The 22805-nt window shown below is 40.0% G+C and overlaps 1 protein-coding gene across 2 annotated transcripts in view; it reads left to right on the top strand.

Moving 5' to 3' along the window:
* Positions 1-317: 317 nt before the first annotated feature.
* RASGRF2 (Ras protein specific guanine nucleotide releasing factor 2) overlaps positions 318-22805 on the top strand; it is a 260071-nt gene continuing 237583 nt past the window's right edge. For both annotated transcript variants that reach the window (XM_059175372.1, XM_059175374.1), the window contains exon 1: positions 318-1152. In XM_059175372.1, coding sequence (XP_059031355.1) covers positions 865-1152 — 288 coding nt within the window. In that variant the 5' untranslated portion in view covers positions 318-864. The remainder of the gene's footprint in view (positions 1153-22805) is intronic.

Here is a 22805-nt window from a genome sequence, read left to right on the forward strand (position 1 = left end):
AAGCACACATTGTGGTTGTATTTGCATATATGAGTGCAAATCTTGTGTGTGTAAGTATTGTGTATTTGTATGTGAGTGTGACTGAATTTGTGACTATTTGTGTGTATGTGTATTCTTGTTTGCATGGGTGTGAACGTCGTGTGAGAACTGTGGAAGTGCGAGCACTGTGTTGCGACTGTGCATGCTGTGCCAGTGTGCATCTGTGTGCATGCGAGTGTATATATTGGTCTGTGCCTGCGGGCGCGCGTGTGAGCGGGTGAGCGCTGCCGCCGCGCGCCCGCACCGCCCGGCTTTCCGCCCCACCGCGGCGCGGGAGCAGAGGCGGCAGCCGGCCGGGCTGGCGGGCGAGGGTGGACGCGCGCGCCGGGGTGAGCGGCGCCGCCGTCACCACCGCCGCGCCGACTTTGCCCTTTAAATCGGTCTCCAAGCCGATTACAGCTGATCTCCCACGTGACGTTTTACCTTCTGTCTCCCGGAGCGAATTGCTCGAGGACAGTCCTCCACGGGCTGCCGCGCGTCGCGCCGCCCCAGCCCGCCGCGGGGCTCCGGCTCCCGCAACTTTGGGCGAAGCGGCGGCGGGCCGGGGCGCCCTCTCGGGGCCACTTTTCCACGCGGGCGTCGGGGGCTCCCGGGGCTCCGCTCGGCCAGGAGGGCGGCGGTCGCGGCCGAGAACGTGCCCTGGCCGCAGCCAAGTGCCCCCTCGGACCCTCGCGGCGCCGCGCCCCGAAGGCCGGCGGGGTGCCCTGCGCCCTGCGTCAGACAAGGGGGCGCCCTTCGCCCGGACCGGACCGCAGCGGGCGGGCCCCGGGGCGAGCCGGCCTGGAGATGGCTGCGAGGCACGGGTGAGCCCCCCGCGCCCTCACCATGCAGAAGAGCGTGCGCTACAACGAGGGGCACGCCCTGTACCTGGCCTTCCTAGCCCGCAAGGAGGGCACCAAACGCGGCTTCCTGAGCAAGAAGGCAGCCGACGCGAGTCGCTGGCACGAGAAGTGGTTCGCTCTCTACCAGAATGTGCTCTTCTATTTCGAGGGCGAGCAGAGCGGCCGCCCGGCGGGCATGTACCTCCTGGAGGGCTGCAGCTGCGAGCGGACGCCCGCGCCGCCCAGGGCCGGGGTCGGGCCGGGCGCCGCCCGGGACGCGCTGGACAAGCAGGTAGCACGCGCCCTCCCTCCTCGGTCTCCCTCCCTGCGGCCGCGGCACTCCCTCTCCTTCCAGCCCTCGAGGTCTAGGGCTTGACCGAACGCGGGAACCGTGCTCCGAGATCCAAGGTCCCCCTGCGGTGTCAGGGGCAGGCCATCTCCACGCGCCACCCCGTCTCCATCCCCGACCCCCCACCTTCGTGTAATCGGAACGGAGGCTCCGCTTTATTGCGTTCGCGACCCTGAAAGCGGTCGGGTCTTTTAAGTTTCATTGTTAACCATCCATTTCTTCTCTAGACCTAGTTCTGAAGAATTTAGTGTGGTGACGTGTGTTGACACCTGTTGGGTTTAGACTGGCACGACGGAACTAACTTATTTGGAAAAGTTTGGTTTCTCCCTCACCCGGCTGGTGCGTGTGGGGGTTTTTGTTTTGTTTTGTTTTGTTTTTTTGGAGGTTTTTTTTTTTTTTTTTTTGCTTGCGCATGTTTGATTGCTGGCTGTGCAAGGAACAAGCGGGGGCTCCCAGGAAGGACAGGCACTTTCTTTTGGCGATTTTCATGTTTTTGTGGTTTATGTCGGTTTACCTTGCTCATATTTGACCTGCTGGGTCTAATTATGGAGGTAAATGTGTATCCATTTCCCTCAGGATTAGTATTTGGTAGCCACATTCCTGTTATGTTTAAACCTGTGGGCATTTTTAGAGAACGCTTCTCTGTACTTTTAAATGAATGCTTCAAAACCAAATGTGACCTTTTTATCCTGGGTCATAATTTTGTTAGTTTTGCTGTGTATGCGTTCGGGGAGGAAAAAACAAACCCTCCAGATTTAGTAACTCATGCCTCCTCCCCATTCCTGCAAATGCAAAATTTGTATTTTTTTTTTTTTTTTCCAATCACCGTTCGGCTAATAAAGTTAGAGCAGACTAATTTTATGCTCCCAAATGTTCTCACTTCGCTTCTACATCTCCAGCTCGGAAAAAAAGAGGCTGATTGTCTTTGCTGTTGAGTAAAAATGTTTCACAGCTGAATTTCCCCTGCAGTTCAGACCAAACAGCTTCTGCAAAAACCTGGCTGTGGGAGGCGCTAGCGATGGAATGATGAATAAGATGCCTACATAACCCCTAGGGCTCATAAAACAGTGTGTAAAATTAAGAGGGAGTTCAAACTAGATCAACCAGAAATTTTTTTTTCCGCTTTGGTTTCACTATAAATCATTAACAGATTGAACTGATTAAACTTGTTATATTGCACATGAATCTGATATTTAAAAAATACACCCTTTGGTTTTTGATGGCATGTTGCGGGTTATTTGAAAAGCTAATTTTCAGTTTTGTAGCTACAGATACTGGAAATAGAAGTTTAAATTTCAAGTCATGCATTTTAGAATTTAAGTGCATGAAAAGGGTGTTGAGGAAGCAGATTTTCAGTATCTACTTTTTTTTTTCTCTCTTGGTGAGATTTTTTTTTTTTAAAGGTATGTGTTCCAAGGACCCCCAGAAGCCAAAACCCAATAAGTTCTTAAGTGTTATTATATGTAAAAGCAAATAGGTACTTTAAATTACCCTGAATACGTATCATTGACTTAATTTCAAATTATTTTTTCTCCTTGTATTTATACTGATATCAGGAGATAAACACTTTCTTCTTTCTTTCTTTGTTTCTTTCTTTTTCTTCCTTCCTTCCTTCCTTTTTCTTTCTTTTTGAGCTGGGGGTGCGAAGATGTTATTTGCTGCAACTTATCTGGCTGTCTGACTAGTTCACATATGAAAACCAGCATTTTTCTACTTGGATATTATCTGGACTCTCCTCTTCAGGACAGTTTTCTCTACACCACAGTTTAATACATAAACGTAACCTCCAAATAGTATGACTTTAATACCACTTTCTAATGGAAGTCCTGAACAGGTCATCCTAGGGAAAAAAATTCTGTTTGCCATACAAGTCATGAGTATTTCTCACTCCTTCAGTACATCTTTAAGAGGATAGAAATTGGAACCCTTGGTGCCTGTAGAAAAACTGAGAAGTAAAGAACAAGCATTTCAAAATGGATTAGGAATTGGATTGGGACATCTGTCAGATTTTTGTCTTCGGTTAGGTTTGCTTCTGTGACTTAGTTTACCTTAGCAGATGGATGCTCCTCTCTAGCAGGGTCTGTCTGGGTGTGTCTGAAGAATTAAGGAGAAACTGCAAAGATAAGAAACAAGAAGAAACTTCTACCTTAAGCCTGCAGTTTCTGCTGTTGGTTCCTTTTCAGTTCATTTGTGTTCCTATGCGCTCACATTTTCTCAAGCACCTAGACTTGAAGCTGGCAAAGTTGAGACCTTGAGCAGGGTCCGTTTTAAGCTCTGTTTCTCCAAATGTGCTCCTGGAGCTTTCTGAGTAAATATCTTCATCAACCCCATAAACGCAGTTGAAGGTTAGGGCTTGAAAGAAGATTTAGCGAGGCAGAGTGGGTTTCTGCCACCATGTTGCCTTGACTTACTCCCATCTCTTAACAATTCCTCTGTTTTTTTTCTGTGAATGAAACCCATTTCTTAATATTTAAAATTAAGAGTTTGGCTGAGAAGATTTCAAGTTGTCTTCCAATAATGACATCTCTTGTTTCTAATGTTGTAACAGCAGTGTGAGCTTTTGCTGTGTAGAGGATGTGACAGACCATTTCACAAGATTTAAAGTTTACCGGTCTCTGCGATAAATACTAAATCTGAGAAGCTGAAGACAAGCAGATGATCAAAGCGGACATTCTAATAAATCAGTTAAGTTAGCAGATTTGCAAACCAATAGGAATATCATTGCTACAGGAGGAGACTTTCTTATTTACCTTGGAATGTGATGTAATGCTGTTGACAGTTGCTTATAGTTAATGTAATTTTTGCTATAAAATGTCTCCAATCATTCTTAATGATGCTACTTATCCTTCAAATAATTCTTAAACTCTGATTAATTGATTGTGTTTTTCAGTAAGTTATATAGTAAGAGGAAAACACTCATTGGTTTGCTTCTTCTAAATAATCCAAAGTTCGTTGGTTGACAAAAGAAAAAAAATTAAGGTGCTTTTTTTTTTTTTTAAACCACTGTTAAAGTGGTTTAAAAAAAAAAAAACAAAACTGTTTCCAGTTAGAAAAAAAAAAAGGTGTATTTCCCTTTCCTAATGTGCCTAGGTTAAAGGGATATTTGCACTGCTCCCTTTTTTCAAGAATGTCCCAAAGATTTCACTTTGTAGGTCCTTGGTTGATGGCAAAGCTCTGATATCAGGTTTCCATAGTGGCTACTTTTTAGGTACTTTTGGTTACAGTGATAAAATCAAAATGAGTTCAGCTAAAAAAAATTTCAAGTAATGTGCCTTTTCTTGAACATGTGTGTTGGTGGCACTACTTTCTAAAGAAATCTCCATTTACGTGAAATGAAAAACTTAACTTTTCATTCTAGGTAAAGGTGTTCGAGGGGAATGGGAACTTGAGTTTAATAAGTACCTTCTGTGGGCCAAGCTCTGTGTTATCCTCCATTATTACATCGAATTCGAACCTCACTTCAGCTCTTAGAAATTGTCTGTTGTCCTTTTTTCGTTTGTACCTATGCCAGCACTAAGACTGAAAGCATTCTAGGGAGAGGAAGGTGACCAAAGTCCAGCTCTAGAAAAGAAATATCTTGAAGAGTGCCGTAGGAAGGTGGCTACTTAAGTTGATTGAGCCTCAAGAAATTTAAAATCTGGGGGGCACCTGGGTGACTCAGTCAGTTAAGCGTCTGCTTTCGGCTCAGGTTTTGAAACTGTTGTCCTGGTCCAGTCTCCCTGTTCAGCTGAGAGTCTGCTTCTCCTTCTCCCTCTGCCCCTCCCCCTGCTAGTGTGTGTGCTCTCTCTCTCTCTCTCTCTCAAATTAAAAAAAAAAAGGGAATTTAAAAATCTGAGTGGTATGGGGGTTGGGATTGTAGTATGTGAATCACTATTTTGTTTATTCCTATTTCCCTTTAAAAACTATTTCCAGGGCAGTTGCAATTCTTGGGGAATGTAACTGCAGACCTCTGTATTTTTAAAGAAAAGTGAGACTTACGTTTAAACAAACAATTTTACATGGCATTCATTTCCTTCGGTAAGGGATCTTTAAAAATATTTGCACTTAGGTGAAAGTACACATTGGTTAGTCTAATCCGTTTAAGAGACTGTATGTGTCTTCCCTGCTAGCAGGAGAGACATATAGGAACAAAGCCGTGTTTATTTTTACTGTCCTAGTAATGTTAAATGTTCTTTTCACCCTGATTTCAGGCATTTTGGGTGTCAAACAGCTTAGTTCTGGAGGCTTCAAGTAGTAGATACTTGTCATATCTGTGATGAATTAAACATGTTAATTTAATTTTAAAGGGATTAAAGGTTATGTGATTTCCCCTGTCGCCTCCTTACTAGCCAGTCATTTTAGTGACTGCAAGTGGAGGATTTTAATCATTTTATTTAAGTAGGCAGAGCTTTATGCAACCCCTGAAATACTTGTGGAGGGTAGGGAGTGTGGATGGTGGATATTCAGTCTCGTTCATGTCGTTTAATTGATATATAATAACGAGCTCACTATTTTCTCTTCAACCTTTGCTTATTGAACGTAAGTGAAAGGAAAATGGAATAAAAATATTAATTAAATTGTAACAAAGTGTTTTAAAACATAATTTAAGGGAGAGAAATGATTTATTAGTGGAACTTTGTAATCTTTCAAACTTAAATGAAAAATAATCCATGGATTAGCAAAATGTAGTTACTTTAATTTTGGCTATGCTAAACTTTACTGTTTATATTATTGTAACATGATTTTTTTCTCTGAGAATTAAAAAATAGAGGTATTTTCTTCTCACTGGGTGACGGTAAATTGTAAAGCATGTGTGATAGCCACAGGTTTCTGCTTTTAGCAACAAATATTAATAATTGGTTCAAACAATTGATATTGCTGTATGTTTAATACAGATTATATTTTTAGGTTGATTTTGTCCATGTTTTTCAGTAACTATGCATTCTGCAGTCAATATAATTTTAATTTTGTAAAATAGAAAAAGTTAGTCATTAAGATTATTTTGTAATGAAAGAAGCCAGATTGACAAGCAATCTGGCTTTACTTAGGTCTTACGTAAGTCCTAATTTTCACACTTTCAAAGTAGCTCCGTGTTTTCATGCCTGTTCATTTGTCCTATAGGAAAGGGATATATGTGTATATGTGTGTGTGTTTGTAGTACTGTTATCTTCTATCATAAATATAAAACATTTGCATGCAATTACATATTTTGGAGTTTACAGATTTTTATTTGTATCATTAATGTTTCAATATGTCGATTATAAATCCAATCTGTCTATAATTTAGGGAGATTTATTTTTCAGGACCGAATACATATAATTATTGTGTTACATTAATCCCTGTATAAATTTTTATCTGAAATAAGTTTATCTTAATTCAAGCATATATATAGTAAAATCTTAATTAACATTTAAATGAAACTAGAAGCTGATATTTGTTAGGCATCAATATAGTACTGTGGTAAACATTGGTTTATCTGATAATATCTGGCCATTATTCTAAAAATTAACCATTATTCTGAAATTAGTCATTACATGTCAGCTGGTATAATTTTCAAAGATTAGCTGATTGAGGAGCATAGCTGATACCATGGAGGACATGGGGAGTTAGAGAGAAGGGAGTTGGGGTAAATTGGAAGGGGAGGTGAACCATGAGAGACTATGGACTCTGAAAAACAATCTGAGGGGTTTGAAGTGGCAGGGGGGTGGGAGGTTGGGGTACCAGGTGGTGGCTATTAGAGAGGGCACGGATTGCATGGAGCACTGGGTGTGGTGAAAAAATAATGAATACTGTTATGCTGAAAATAAATAAAAAATAAAATTTAAAAAAAAGATTAGCTGATTGAGAAGTTATAAATGCATTATTTTGGCTCCACCAAAGGGTAGAGTTGAGGTTTTTGCCCAATGAATTCAAATATTGTTGTGTGTATATTCAGGGAAAAAACAAAATAAAACAGTAGGATTTCTTTTTTTCTTTTTTCTTTTTTTATTTGAGAAAACATTGGTACCAGTAGGTGGAACAGAGTTGCAGAAAGCACATATTCTCACTTTTCCTTTTTACTGGAACTTGAAAAACTTAATGATTCAATGAACCATAAAGACTCAAATAATTTTTCCTTAAAACTCCTCACAGTGAATGCAAAATGCCCCAGGTATAATTTTAAGGAGAAGACAGAGTAACACACACACACACACACACACACACACACACACACAAGTTTGAGTTGATCAGTGTTTATTTAAATAAGATTTCTTTTCTTTTTGAACATAAAGGAAGAAATGAGGAAACTGGCAGGCCAGCTTCCTTCCATGACTTGTGGCCTCGGAGTAGAGTAAGGTAATGAAAGTTAGAATTCTCGTAAGATCCGGGAAGACACAGATAGAGCGATATTTACAAAGTAGTGTTTAAAAATAAAATTCATCCATCCTTTAGTGCTGCATTCTTTTAAAATGTAGGCAGCAGTTTCTTGTATTAACTCTTCCCATACTCAGCAGTGTGACATGGCGGGGACCGACCGATGATGCTGGGATCTGAGGGACTCTGGTTACCAGTCCTTTGCATTCTCTTCAGATTCCTGAAATGCTTTATTTTGTCATTGGTCTGATTTAATTTAGACAATGCCTGATTCATTTCCTGAACTGTATTTATGAGCCCATGCCATTTATGTGACTAATGTAAACAGTGGGGTTAGGGCTGTCCAACGGAGGGCAGATTGGAAAGCTGAGAAGGTTTCCTGGGATGAGCAATGTGGGACCACGATGTGTAGGAATAGGAGGCTGCTCACATCCAATAAGAATTTGCTTTCTTGGGGTGCCTGGGTGGCTCAGTGGGTTTAAAGCCTCTGCCTTCACCTGGGGTCATGATCTCAGGGTCCTGGGATCGAGACCCGCATCGGGCTCTCTGCTCAGCAGGGAGCCTGCTTCCCTTCCTCTCTCTCTGCCTGCCTCTCTGCCTACTTGTGATCTCTCTCTCTGTCAAATAGATAAATAAAAATCTTTAAAAAAAAAAAGAATTTGCTTTCTTTAAACTTTAGGACTGTTAATTTCCAGGTCCAGTCAGTGGTAGTACTGTCTATGGTTCCGTTCAAGGGTTAACCTGCTAAGGTTTCTGTCTGGACTCAGCTCCGTACCAGATATGTGATCTTGAGCAATTCCCTTTTCTAAGCCTGGACCCCTGCCTGAAGACGAGCATAGCAGTGGGACCTACATCATCAGGTTGTGGCCAGGCTCCCAGGCTGTAGTCCACGCCAGGCTCTTCACGTAGCGTGCGAATAGTATCCTCGTTTGTCAGCTGGTGTTTCTATTAAATCCTTTCTGATGTAATTCCTCTTTGGCTTTTAGCTTTTTGTTTTCATTACTTCATTTAGTAAGTTTTTTCCTCCCTTCCTCTTTTTCCCCCCCTCCCTTCCTCTTTAAAAATATTTTAACATGAAATAGAATCGTTCAGGGAATGCCAATATACCCATCACCCAACTTCAACAGCCTCCAACTTTCTGCTCTCATGTTCTCTGTTTCCCCCACACATGCTTTTTTCCCCCTAGATGATTTTAAAGCAAGTCCCACACGTTGTATTATTTTACTTGTAAATAAGGATGTTTTGTTCTTTTTTTGCATAGACCTTGTTTGGCATTGAAGATTATACTAGATGTGACTCTGAAAAGAATGATCTTGGGACACCTGTGTGTCTCAGTTGGTTAAGCATCTACCTTCGGCTCCCAGGGTCCTGAATTTGAGCCTCACCTTGGGCTCTCTGCTCAGCGGGGAGCCTTCTTCACCCTCTCCATCTGCTGCTCCCCCTGCTTGTGTGGTCTCTCTCTCTCTCTGTCAAATAAATAAATAAAAGCTTTAAAAAAAATGAAAAGAACGACCTTAGAAAGAGTATGTAATATGCTTCTGCTTTAATGTATGTTATTATAATTTTATTCTATATGTTATAATATTTACTATATATTATAATTATTATATTATGCTCATCTTTTTGTTTCTTTGATATTATTATAAAGGAAAAAAATCTTAAGACAGTAGTTGTGAAGACGTCAAGGTGGTGGAATTAGCTTTTAAATGATTTCTGGTATGTTAAATCCAAAAGAAAAGAAATTTTGAAAACACTTGTTTAGCTGTGATCCTGGGGTAAAGATATTTTCATGATTTGATGTCACTCTATGAGAAATTAAATTATAGGTGATTCTCTTACTGAGGGTTCTTCCTCGCTTTACTGAAGTCCATTTGCCAAACTCTTACAGCTGTGTAGCTGAAGAACCTTTTTAGAACAAGAAAGAGTGCTTCCTCCTGTGACATCCTTAATGCTTCTTCTCACTCAGTATTTTGCATCAGTCTGCAACCGTCTGGGCATCTTTTGTAAACCAGTGTTTCATCAGTCTTTCAAAATAAATTCTGAGACCCAACAGCTAGTCAATGTTGTTTTAAGGCAATTACTAAGGTTTCAGTAAACAAGGGTGTAGTACGCTTTCTCTAGTATTGCTAAACTTTTCTGGGGTTAGTTGGTTTCTGCTATGTGAATATTTGCTTTCGGCCCTTTTGATTGCAAGGGAGAGATATGAAGTCAAGTTGTCTTGAATAATGGTCACCTCTGTGTGTGGTCGTGGGACGGTGGGAATACTGAAATTGTGGATCTCATTCTAGTACATTTCTTGTGGCCTAGGTGATATTAGGACCTTGGTACCCATCGACCTGTTTTTCAGCATGTTTGTACCTTCTTGGTTCCTCACTGCTTCTGTTCTCCTCACAGCTGCTTGCCCTAACTTTAGGCTGTCCTGAACCTCATGGTATTGACTTAAGACATTGTGGTCCCTTCCTCTTGCTTTTTTCCTGCTTTAATTCTCCCTGCTGCATCTCTCATCCACTCCATCTATTCAGGCCTGTATTCTCATGGGAGAGAATCTGATTGGCTCCGTTCACTTTTTTTTTTTTTAAAGATTTATTTATTTATTTGACAGAGATCACAAGTAGGCAGAGGGGTGTGGCAGGGGTGTGTGTGGAAACAGGCTCCCTGCTGTGCAGAGAGCCCAATGCAGGGCTCGATCCCAGGACCCTGAGATCATGACCTGAGCGGAAAGCAGAGGCTTTAACCCACTGAGCCACCCAGGTGCCCCTCAGTTCACATTTTGGGGCTCGACAAAACCAGTGGTCTCTGACCAGTCAGTGGATTGGATATGAAACCGCAGGGGCCATCAGTGAGGTCGTCTCATGGAAAGTTTGGTGGGTGTGATAGCCATCGTTCTGGACTTGTCTACCATACTCGTCCAGCTAGTTGGTTATTCTCACCAAACTAATATTAATATTGATTCATGATAAGCCACCTTCTCTTCTTTCAGTAGCAGTTTTATACCCTCACTTTAGCAATACCATCATTCCAATAATATAATTTCTGTCCTCTGGTCCTGATTGGCTTCCTGTGTTGTTTAGCGTTCGTGTTCATAATTTTCCTTTACTTTTTAATATTTTGATATTCAAAAATTATTTGAATGTTGTTCTTTTAACAATAAATTAAATTGCAAACCTATTTTTTAAGGTAGAGAAAACATACAGAACAGTGCTCAAATCCTAAGTGTGCCCTTGATGCAGTTTCAGAAAGTGAATATATGTAAGCAGCGTCCAGATCAAACAATTGACATGATCAGCCCTCCAGAAACTAACCTCATGTCCTTCCCTCTTCACTACTCCTAGCCACGAGTAGCCACCATCCTTACCAATAACATTAGGAATTACTTTTGCCTGTTTTTGAACTTGATCATGGACTCATGCAGTAAGTACTCCTTCGTGTCAGGCTTCTTCCTGTCAACATGGTCTTTGTGAGGTTGAGCTGTGTTGTTGGATGTTGTGGTTCACTCATTTTCATTTCTTTGCACTATTCTCCTGGGTAAACATTCAAGATCTTCCTTGACTTAACAATGGGGATATGTCCTGATAAACCATCGTAAGTTAAAAATAACGTAAGTCAGAAATGCATTTAATACGCCTAACCTACCAAACATAGCTTAGCCTAATTCACCTTAAATATGTTCAGAACACTTATATTGGCCCTATAGTTGAGCAAGTCATCTAACACAGAGCCTATTCTATAATGAAGTGTTGAATATGTCCTGTGATTTATTGAAGATGCTACTGCAAGTGATAAGTAGAATGGTTGTATGGATACCAAAGGTTTATTAGTACTTTAGTTGTTAGAAGTCGTGACTGGGGGCACCTGGGTGGCTCAGTGGGTTAAAGCCTCTGCCTTCAAATCAGGTCATGATCTCAGGGCTCTGGGATCGAGCCCCACATCGGGCTCTCTGCTCAGTGGGGAGCCTGCTTCCCCCTCTCTCTCTGCCTGCTTCTCTGACTACTTGTGATCTCTGTCTCTGTCAAATAAATAAATAAAATCTTAAAAAAAAAAAAAAAAAAAAAGAAGTCGTGACTGTGTGGCTGACTGGGAATTGTAGCACACCGGCCACCGCAGAGCATCAGGAGAGAGAATCATACTGCATATCACTAGCCCAGGAGAAGGTCAAACTTTGAAATTCAATGTCTGGTTTCTACTGAATATGTATTGCTTTTATACTACCCTAAAGTCAAAAAATTGTAAGTCACACCATTCTAAGTTGGGAACTGTCTGTATAATTTTCTTTATATAGTGTTGATAGACATTTGTATTATTTCCACTTTGAAGCTGTTACAAATACTGTGGCCATGGAAATTCCTGTACAAGTCTTTTGGTGCACAAGTATGTAGGCATTTCAGTTGGGTATATACCCGGGAATGAAATTATTGGTTCATAGGACATAAAACATTTGGCTTCAATAATTATAGCTAAACAGTTTTCCAAAATAGCTTTATCAATTTATGTTCCCACCAGCTATGTATAAGAATTCCAGTTGCTCTACATCCTTGCTTGTTATTATTGGTCTTCTAGATTTAAGCTTTCTAGTGGGTCTGTAGTAGTATCTCCTTTTGGCTTTGGTTTTCATTTTCATTTCTCTGATAATGAGGTTGAGCACCTTTTCAAGTATTTATTGACCATTTGATTGTTCTCTGCCTTGAAGTGATTATTCAACCTTTTGCCTGTTTTTTATTGAGTTCTCTTATTGATGTGTGGGAGTTTTTGTTTGTTTGTTTGTTTTTATCTTAAAAAAGATTTCACTTATTTATTTATTCAGGAGATAGAGAGAGAGAGAAGGAGTCCTTATTTATTTATTTTTATTTTAAAAAAGATTTATTTATTTATTTATTTTAGAGAGAGAAAGCATGAGCCAGGGGAGGGCAGGAGGAGAGAGAATCTGAAGCAGAATCCACACTGAGCACAGAGTTCAAGGCAGAGACTTGATCTCAAGACCATGATGAGATCATGACCTGGGCTGAAAGGAAGAGTCAGATGCTTAACCAACTAGGCGCCCCTGTAGGAGTTTTTAAGTACTAAGTTAAACTATATGAATTGCCATTTTTGCACATTAAAATTATTGAATATCTGAATTTCATATTGTTCATTCTAATTTATATGAAGACATAAGTCCTTTGTTAGTTATGTATATTGGAAACATTTTTTAATCGGGCTTGCCTTTCTACTCTCTTAAAGGTGTCTTTTGATGAAGAGACGTTTAAAACTTTGATGTACTATAAGCTATCTTTTTCTTTATGGCATTTGCCCATGATATGGATATGTTTGGGGACGATATCCAGAAGTGCTTTGTGAGGAAGGGGCAGGAGCTGGGACCCTCTCCTGATGTTCTGTGGTCTATGCAGTTGAGGGGATCACAAAAGATGCAGTGGGAAGTAAAATAGGGTGTGCTTATAGCAGTTTCAAATGGCCATACCAGGATGTTTTCCCTTTGGAGGAAGGCTGTAGCGGTGATTCTAAAAGACAAAAAATCATGATGCTCTCTCCTCCACATACCTTCTGGAATCTGAGATATTTCTTCCCCTGCTTACACCTACACCTTTCATCTGGAAAGGTCAGGTGCAAGAGGGACAAGGGAGGGCACTTTTATAAAACTTAACCAGAGTTAAACTTGAATCCCTGAGCCTCTTTCAGTTGTGCTGCTACCCGGAGTGCAGATCAACCCCGCTGACCTGGGGGTGCTGCTAGGGAAAAAAAAAATGCCTCATGTCCAGCAGTGCTCAAGATGGAATCCTCAGTTTTCAAAATATACTTACATAGTGGCCTATAATTCTTCCCCCTTTTGTCTTGCCTATTACCCTAGAAGTAGCCAAGAAGGAATGATTTCTTTCTAGGAATACCTGATTTCTGTGATCAAATTGCCTTACTGAAGTGTATGGACTGGGGGGGAATGCGGATGAGAGAGGTGGAAAATCAGTCCATTCCCGAGTACCCAGATTCATTTCAAGGGCCACAGTGGTGTGGCTGGAAACTGCTAACCAGTAACCTGAAAATAATCAGTAACGGTGGGGCAGCACTTCTTATTCTGAGAGGGGTTCAGAGGTCTGATGCAGCCATCTGCCAGGAGCAGTAGATGGTAACACCGCTGGGGACATGGCATCTTCCCTTGTGAGACAAACAGGTCAGCTTGTGGCAGGAGTCACACCTCTGTCTTGAAGTGGTAGCCTCTGCATTAGAGAGAGAGTCAAGCTCCATCAGCTTCAGTGATCAGCCTACTTGACTCCAGTAGGTCCACAGCCCTTTTTGTGGGCATCTGCATGAGTGTTCCAGACAATTTGGTCAGCGGACACGGTTTGTTTCTAGGTTGTTCATGTTTCCAAAGAAGAGTCTCTTTAATCTCCTAGTCTGCAATTTTCCAAGTGGCAGACCAAACAGCTAAGCATTGGCGACAGCCCAAAAGCCTGAGTCCTGGCCCCTGACCAGTGTCCTCAGCACCCAGTGCATACTAGGTTTCAGTCCAGCCAAACTGTCAGTGAACCAGGCCCAGACATTTAGGAAATCTTCATGTATTGGAGGGAGGTCCTATTGTGGCTTTGCTTTAGATAGTAGAACAGATCAAATTCCCCATAGAGGGATACTTGCTGTTTTTTGAAAGGTAAAGCTGAGATGCTTCTGAGGCCAAACTAGCTACATTCTTCAACATACCGTTTCCATTTGACAAGCAAGGTTTTGACCCTTCCTGTCTTGTTTGTTCTTGAGTCCAAGTTGATTCATTCTAAAATGGGAATTTGGGGTTGAAGAGTTACAAGGCCTTTCTGGGTCAGTTTTGACAGGGACTCAGCAGTAAGTTAGGGACTCTAGCAGCGTGTCTGCATGCTTTGTCATTTTGTTCGAATGTTGGACATTGTGTATGAAAAAAAATTACAAAAATAATTTAAGGCTTTGCATGATGCTGTTTTCCTTTAGAGAGGATTTACTTTTCCTTTCTTGCAGGCATAAATGTGGGGTTATGTTACATTAATCCATTCTGGCATGGAGCTGAGGAAAACTAGGTTTTAGGTTTTGTGAGAATATGTCCATTTCCAGTTTGCATTAATTTCTGAAGTATATCCTTTCCAGGGGATTGTCTGGAATTCTGGATGTTTACAGAAATTTCTCCTTGGTCTCCTCCATCCCCATGAGACTGCCAGAAACTCAGCTCTGGTTTCCAGTTACCTAATTGCTGCTTTCTGAATGGCCTCCTAGCCTCTTGGCTTTGTACTATTGAGAAGCTGGCAAATTCCTTGAGAGGAACAGCTTTTTTTTTTTTTTTTTTTTTAAGATTTTATTTATTTATTTGACAGACAGAGATTACAAGTAGGCAGAGAGGCAGGCAGAGAGAGAGAGAGAGGAGGAAGCAGGCTCCCTGCCCAGCAGAGAGCCCGACGCAGGACTCGATCCCAGGACCCTGAGATCATGACCTGAGCCGAAGGCAGAGGCTTAACCCACTGAGCCACCCAGGCGCCCGAGAGGAACAGCTTTAAAGACTCTCAGATTCACTAGTTTGCTTCCCTTCTCTAAGGTGTCTTTACTCCTTAGGTCCTGGCTTAGGTCTTGTTAGCTCACTGAGGCTTTCCAGTGGGTTATTTTTGTGTATTGTGTCCAGCTTTTCTAATTGTTCTCAATGTGCATATGTTGGGCTGCAGAATGGAGTAAGGTTTATAACAAGCTATGTGGCCATTACTACTCTACAATGAATTTTAATAGTGAATCTAAATAAAAATCAGTAAAAATTTCAAAACAGTGAAAGTTATTTTGTGTTCTCTTTTTCTAGAAATTTATCTGTTAATTATTTCTAATTATGATAAAATAAGTCAAATCATAATTAACCCTTATTTTATCAATTTAATCTGAACATAATGTTTTTGAACAAAATAAAACAAAAGTATACTTTTGTAGTCATAAGATTTTTTTAAAAGATTTTATTTATTTATTTGACAGAGAGAGATCACAAGTAGGCAGAGAGGCAGGCAGAGAGCGGGGAAGCAGGCCCCCTGCTCAGCTGAGCAGAGAGCCCCATGCAGGGCTTGATCCCAGAACTCTGAGGTCATGACCTGAGCTGAAGGCAGAGGCTTAACCCACTGAGCCACCCAGACGCCCCTGTAGTCATAAGATTTTTTTTTTTTTTTGGTGTTTATCTTTATCTTAATACTGGATGACAAGGTGTATATTTTGAGGGCACTGAGATGGAAATCCCATTTTATTTCTTACAGGGTGGATTAAGTTTAAACTTTTCTTTTAGATAGTTTTCTCATATTTGATATTTCTCCCTCCCTCCTTCCCTTTCTCTTACCCCAATCTATCTGGGTGTCTATCTATCATCTTAGTTTATGAGTACTTAGTTTTAAAAACTCATCTTTCTGGGGTACATGGGTGGCTCAGTTGTTGGGCAACTGCCTTTGGCTTGGGTCAGGATCCCAGAGTCCCGGGATATAGCCCACATTGGGCTCCCTGCTCGGTGGGGAGCCTGCTTCTCCCTCTGCCTGCTGCTCCCCCTGCTTGTGTTCCCTCTCTGACTGTCTCTGTCAGACAAATAAATAAAATCTTAAAAAAAAAAAAAAAAAGAAGTGCTCGTGTTCCCTCTCTGACTGTCTCTGTCAGACAAATAAATAAAATCTTAAAAAAAAAAAAAAAAAGAAGTCCTCTTTCTCCTGGCATAAGTCAGCCCTTTCTTTTTAGAAAGTAAATCAAAATATAATTAGACAATTTCATTTAGGATACTAACTTGTTAGTTTTTTATACGCTTTCTTTTATATTATGTGGCTGTAAGAACTATCATTACTGAGTGCTTATTTTGGGTTAAAGAGCAAGGCATTCTATGTATATTATTTAATTATGACAATCATCCTGAGATGACAGTGTCCTCTTTATTTTGCAGATAAGGATAGTGAGGCCTAGAGTGATGTAGTAATTCATCCAGGGAAAAATTGTATTAAACGGCAAACTTAGTTAATAGAACCTAGTTTATTAATTAACTTAGCATTTGTTGAACTTGCGTTAACGAGGAGCTAAAAACATACAACCAGGAGGGAAAGTTCTTTGTCTTCAGTCTCATTCTTCTCTGTCATGGTTCATTTGCAGTGTGAGTGGGAAACTTCGCAGACTGATCTGGCCACATTCGCAAAGCCCATAAAACAAGTTGTTATTTCCACTCCAGATTGATGGAGTTATATCAACAAAGCAGAGCTATGGGCTCAGAGTTATATAAGGGAAGCACTAGAACCAGTTCACAGAACCTCTGTAATCTCTATCTGCTTGGCCCTGTGCAGAGCGCCTGAAAGCTGGGTCATGGTGGAAAGTAGAACAATGGGGATCAGGTCAGTCTGTCTCCAGAGCACCCCATCTTTCTCCTGTGCTGCTGACTTCCAGCACCAGAAGGGGCTCAGCACTGAAGATGTAGAACACACAGCCCTCCCTGCCATTTCAGACTTTGCTTATGCTGTGACTTGACGGTGAGAAGATTTCTTGTATCTTGATGTAGTCCACGTTCTTGGTGTCTTGATCTGTATTACTGCTTTTTGGCCACTAGGTCTACTAGGTTACAGTCTCCCTTGACCCAGAGCAGTGAATACTGTTGTCTGAAATATTGGGCAACCAAAAGCAATATTCACCACCTGTACACTGTCTTTCTGTTCTGGGCACCAAGTGTCGTCTTATATTTATTTGGTCGGCAAACAAAACAAAACAGATGAACTCTTGTCGCTGGAATTTGTAGTCTAATGGTTGAACAGTAATATCAGTAGTATCCTGTGATTGTAGTGCCTTAGATCGTTTCCTCCTGTGAATGTTATAAAAATTAATTTTCATGGGCGACCTGAAACCATAAAACATCCTACAAGAAAACGTGCAGTAATATCTTTGTCATCAGCCATAGAAACATTTTTCTAGATATGTCTCCACAGGCAAGGGAAACAAAAGCAAAATTAAACTATTGAGACTACACAAAAATAAAAAGCTTTTGCACAGTGAAGGAAACCATCAGCACAACAAAAAAGCACCCTACTGAATGGGAGAAGATATTTGCAAATGATATATCTGATAATGGGTTAATATCCAAAATATTTAAGGAACTTATACAATTCAATACCAAAGAAAGAATCAATATGATTAAACAATGGGCAGAAGATTTGAATAGACATGATTCCAAAGTAGACATACCAATGGCCAACGGACAGATGAAATAATGCTCAGCATTACTTATCAACAGGATGATGTAAATTAAAACCACAATGAGGTATTACCTCTTACCTCTCAAAAAACCTAAAAGCAAAAATGCAAGAAATACCAAGTATTGGTAAAAATTTGGAGAAAAAAGAGCCCTCGTGCATTGTTGGTGGGAATGCAAATCTGTATAATCACTTTAGAAAACATTTAAGAGGTTCCTGCAAATTTGAAAATAGAATTATATGACCTCGTAATCCTACATCTGGGTATTTATACAAAGAAAATAAAAACTGTAAGATATATCTACTTCTGTGTTTACTGTAGCATTATTTACAATAACCAATATATGGAAACAACCCAAATGTCCATCCATACATGAATAGATAAGGAAAATATGGTATATTTATACAATGGAATATTACTCAACCATAAAAAAGAATGAGATCTTGCCATTTGCAACAATACGGATGGATTTAGAAGGTACAATACTAAGTGAAATAAATTGCTCAGGGAAAGACAAATACCATATGATTTTATTCATAAACAAAACAAATGAACAAACAAAGAAAAAGGCAAAATAACCCAGACTCGGCAAATGTACCAAACAAACTTGAGATTGCCAGAGAGGAGGTGGGTGGGGGATGGGTGCAATAGATAAAGGGGATTAAGAGAACATTTGTGTTGATGACTACTGAGTAATTTCTACAGTTGTTGAATCACTGTATTTTATATCTGAAAATATAATACTCTAAGTTGCTTATTCTTCAGTTAAAAAAAAATTAAAGTTTATTTTTAGCATGCCAGTTTGAGCTGAGACCATCCTCCTTCCTGTTCACCTGCCATGTCTTTATCTTATAGCACTGTACATGCAATGGCTTTCCATCTTGCTGAATGGTACAGAATGCACAGTACATTGAGGCAAAGTTCCCGAATTCAAGTTCTAGATCCACCTTTAACAAGCTGTGGATTCTCAAGCTTAGTTATTTCCTTATCTGGAAAATGGGCATGATAATTCCTACTGTGTAAAGTAAGTAGGAACATTAAATTAATTGAGATAATCTTTGTGAAAAGTGTTTTGTAGACTAAAATGCTGTAAGAATGGTATTTAAAATTTTTCACAGTTACATTTTTTTCATGTAAATGAGGGCATTTTAAGCAGTAAATTAGTTGAAAGCTTGATTACTGCAGATGAGATTCTGTTCATTCTGCGGTCCATTTTGTGAACCAGATAGCCTTTCTGCCTAGTTTGTAGGCATCTTTTTGAGTCCAAGGTTTTAAATTTCTGTGGACAATATTTAGTGCATGAAAAACTCCTAGAGAAATAGTTGAAAGTTTACTCTAAATGTAGGAGAATATTACCTATAAGGATAGATGAGTGAAGAGGTTTTTCTTTGACATTTAAATCCTTTCTGTTGTATGGATCCTTTTGACTATAATAAATATTAAATACATGAGAGAGAGATTAATAGGTATTTTTTTCAGAAGAAAGATGTAGCTAAATTGACATTTGTGCTTTAAAGAGTCAAAAAAAATTTTTATACAGAGAATATTTAATCTTTTATACAGAGAATGTGTACTGAAAGATAAACAAATCCACAACTTACTCCTTTTTCTCCTTTTTGCTATAAACTGCCATGCTAACGGAACATTTTTTCAAGCACTTTTTTGTTTATAAAAACAATATATTTGGGATCTAATGTGTACAGCATGATGACTGTAGTTAACATTACTATATTGTATAATTGAAATTTGCTAAGAGAGTAGATCTTGAATGTTTTTACCACATACAGGCAAATTTGTGAAGTGATAGATTTATTAAACTTATCATGGTAATCATTTCAGAACATATAGTATATCACATCATCACTTTGTATATTTCAAACGTATACCATATTATTTGTCAATTATTTCTCACTAAAGCTGGGGGAGAAAGAAATCCGTGAGTGAGCATAGATGGTGTAATGCTTTCTGGTTCCAGGAGTTATATTAGAAGTGATGGGTTGTTCTGGTACCATTGTGTAGACACATTATTAAATTTTAAATTCATTTTCGAGAAGGGAGTGTAATGGTTACTGTGCAAAATTTGAAAAATCAAAGTGAATTATAAAACAAGTTAAAATATCCTGAAATCCTATCCCTCAGAGAAAACTATGGTGTTGGAAGAGTTCCTTTAAGGACTTTTCTGTGCGTGCATATAAATAGTAGATGATATTATTATTATTGTTATGATTATTTTAGTGTGTGGAGGGATAGAGGGAGAGGGAGAACCTCAGGTAGGCTCCATACCCAGCATGGAGCCCTTTGCATGGCTCAAACTCACAACTCTGAGATCATGACCTGAACTGAAATTAAGAGTCTGATGCCTAACCGACTGAGCCACCCTGGCACCCCTATATAATAGACATTTTTAAAGTGGGGCACATTTGGGATCATATTGTATGTAGACTTTGGGATCCTGATTTATTTTTTATGGAAGTATGGTTGACACACAAGATCCTGATTTTTAAAATTGAACATTATATTGTGAGTATTTTGTTTGCCAGTATATATTCTTTGAAAACATTTTAAGTACAACATTCTTTCTATCACACAGATAACAAACATTTTTCTACTGTTGGGTATTAAGGTTTTTTTTTTTTTTATAAGATTTTATTTATTTTTTTGACAGAGAGAGACACAAGGAGAGAGGGAACACAAGCAGGGGGAGAGGCAGAGGGAGAAGCAGGATTCTCGCTGAATAGGCAGCCCCAAGCGGGGCTCAATCCCAGGACACTGAGTTAACAACCTGAGCCGAAGGCAGATGCATAGTGATTGAGCCACCCAGGCACCCCTTTAGGTTGTTTTAATATGAGGTTTTGCTTTGCAATTTTAAGGCATATTGCAGTGACCATCAGCATGACATTTGTGAATAATTTCTCAAGGCAGGTGGAGGCACATGCAAACAAATGAACAAAAAAACAAAAAAAGAAGTGAGAGTCCTTTTAACCACCATGATAAGGGTGTTTTCTGCAAATTCTCCACCTTAATGAAAAACTGTTCTCTGTAATATATATCCCACTTGCATTTCAAGGTGGTTTGGGAACTGGTTGAAAACCCAACATAAGGCGCGCCTGGGTGGCTTGTTGTTAGGCGTCCACCTTCGGCTCAGGTCATGATCCAAGGGTCCTGGGATCAAGGCCCACAACTGGCTCTCTCTGCTCAGTGGGGAGCTTGCTTCTCCCTCTACCACTGCCCCCGCTTGCATTCCTTCTCTCGCTGTGTCTCTTTCTCTCTGTCAAATAAGTAAATCAAATCTTAAAAAAAAAAGAAAACCGAACATAAAAAATAAATTTCATGCTTAGCGAAATAAGTCAAGCAGAGAAAGACAACTATCATATGATCTCCCTGATATGAGGAAGTGGTGATGCAACATGGGGGCTTAAGGGGGTAGGAGAAGAATCAATGAAACAAGATGGGATTGGGAGGGAGACAAACCATAAGTGACTCTTAAGCTCACTAAACAAACTGAGGGTTGCTGGGGGGAGGGGGGTTGGGAGAAGGGGGGGTGGGGTTATGGACATTGGGGAGGGTATGTGCTTTGGTGAGTGCTGTGAAGTGTGTAAACCTGGCGATTCACAGACCTGTACCCCTGGGGATAAAAATACATGTTTATAAAAAAAAAAATAAAAAAATCAATCAATCAATCAATAAAAAATAAATTTCTGGAATGAACGTACGATCTCATCTGTGAATAAAATACAGAAATAAATATGGCTAAATATGGTTGTCTGATTTTTGGAGTAAAACTAGACTCTGAATGCTTTTTGGTGGAATTTACTCTCCCTAGGGATAATATTTGTTATGATTAGTTGGAGTGCCCGAGACCGTGATCAATGAGCTCCATCTGAATGCACAAAGTGGAAATACCCCAAATTTCTATGTTCCATTGATTTTATTCATACTTGGATTATAGTGTTTTATATTTTCTGAAATCAGGATGTGTTTTCGATCAATGTGCACATTTTGTGGTAGTACTGTTCCTACAAACTTTTACTAACTTATGTTGCATTTTATAATACCATCAAAGAAGCAAAAAAAAGGAAAAGAAAAAAAAAGTGATAGCTTCCAGACCAAAATATTTGGCATTTATTTGTATATTCAGAGGTCTTTGATGTGTGTGTATTTGCAAGAGCACGGTGGTATATGGATGTCTGTGTTGTATAGTATACTATGAGCCTTTGACCTTTTGATAATAAGTTTAAATATAGGGAATATGATGACCATGTGAGAAAGGGGAAAGCTCAGTTCTAGGCTTTCGAGGTATTTATTCTAAAAAAATCTACTTGAAAGATGGCAACTGATCTTTACCTTGGTTGGTTTTTAATCTCTTCGTGCAGCCTCTCTGGGCCACAAGATCTTGGGTCACTAAAATCCATACAACACACTTCTTCATGCAACTACAACATTATTTACTTCTTTTGGCAACAGGTTTTCATTTTTCATATTCATTGTGGTTAAAGAACGGCAAATTTTCACTGTTCCTTAAATGTGATTGTGTTACCTTTTTTGATTTAGAAAGACCAAAACAAAGCAACTGAAGTTTAAGATACTGATTCTTTCCTACCTTTAATGTTGCTAACAGCGGCCTTGCCCCCTTTGGGATACTGTTAACCTTCCCTGTGAGAGAGAACATTGTATCCCTGGAACAGGATCTGTGCTCCCCCATTGTGGCTCTCTCTGTGGCTTTTGGTAATGAGAGTAATTTTGGCTCACAGACAGAACTCCTGGAAGAATATTACTGAATTTCTTATGTCTTCCTTCTGTTTTAAAATTTAACCATGTTGTGAATTTCAACAAATGAGTCTTCTGGCCTTGATATTTGGATAAAACATTTTTTAAAAGTTTTTTTTTTTTTATTTGTTTATTTGACAGACAGAGATCACAAGTAGGCAGAGAAGCAGGCAGAGAGAGAGGAGGAAGCAGGCTCCCTGCTGAGCAGAGAGCCTGATGTGGAGCTTGATCCCAGGACCCTGAGATCATGACCCGAGCCAAAGGCAAAGGCTTTAACCCACTGAGCCACCCGGGTGTCCCTGGATAAAACA

Source organism: Mustela lutreola, chromosome 5, assembly GCF_030435805.1.
Source record: "Mustela lutreola isolate mMusLut2 chromosome 5, mMusLut2.pri, whole genome shotgun sequence".
Lineage (NCBI taxonomy): Eukaryota > Metazoa > Chordata > Mammalia > Carnivora > Mustelidae > Mustela > Mustela lutreola.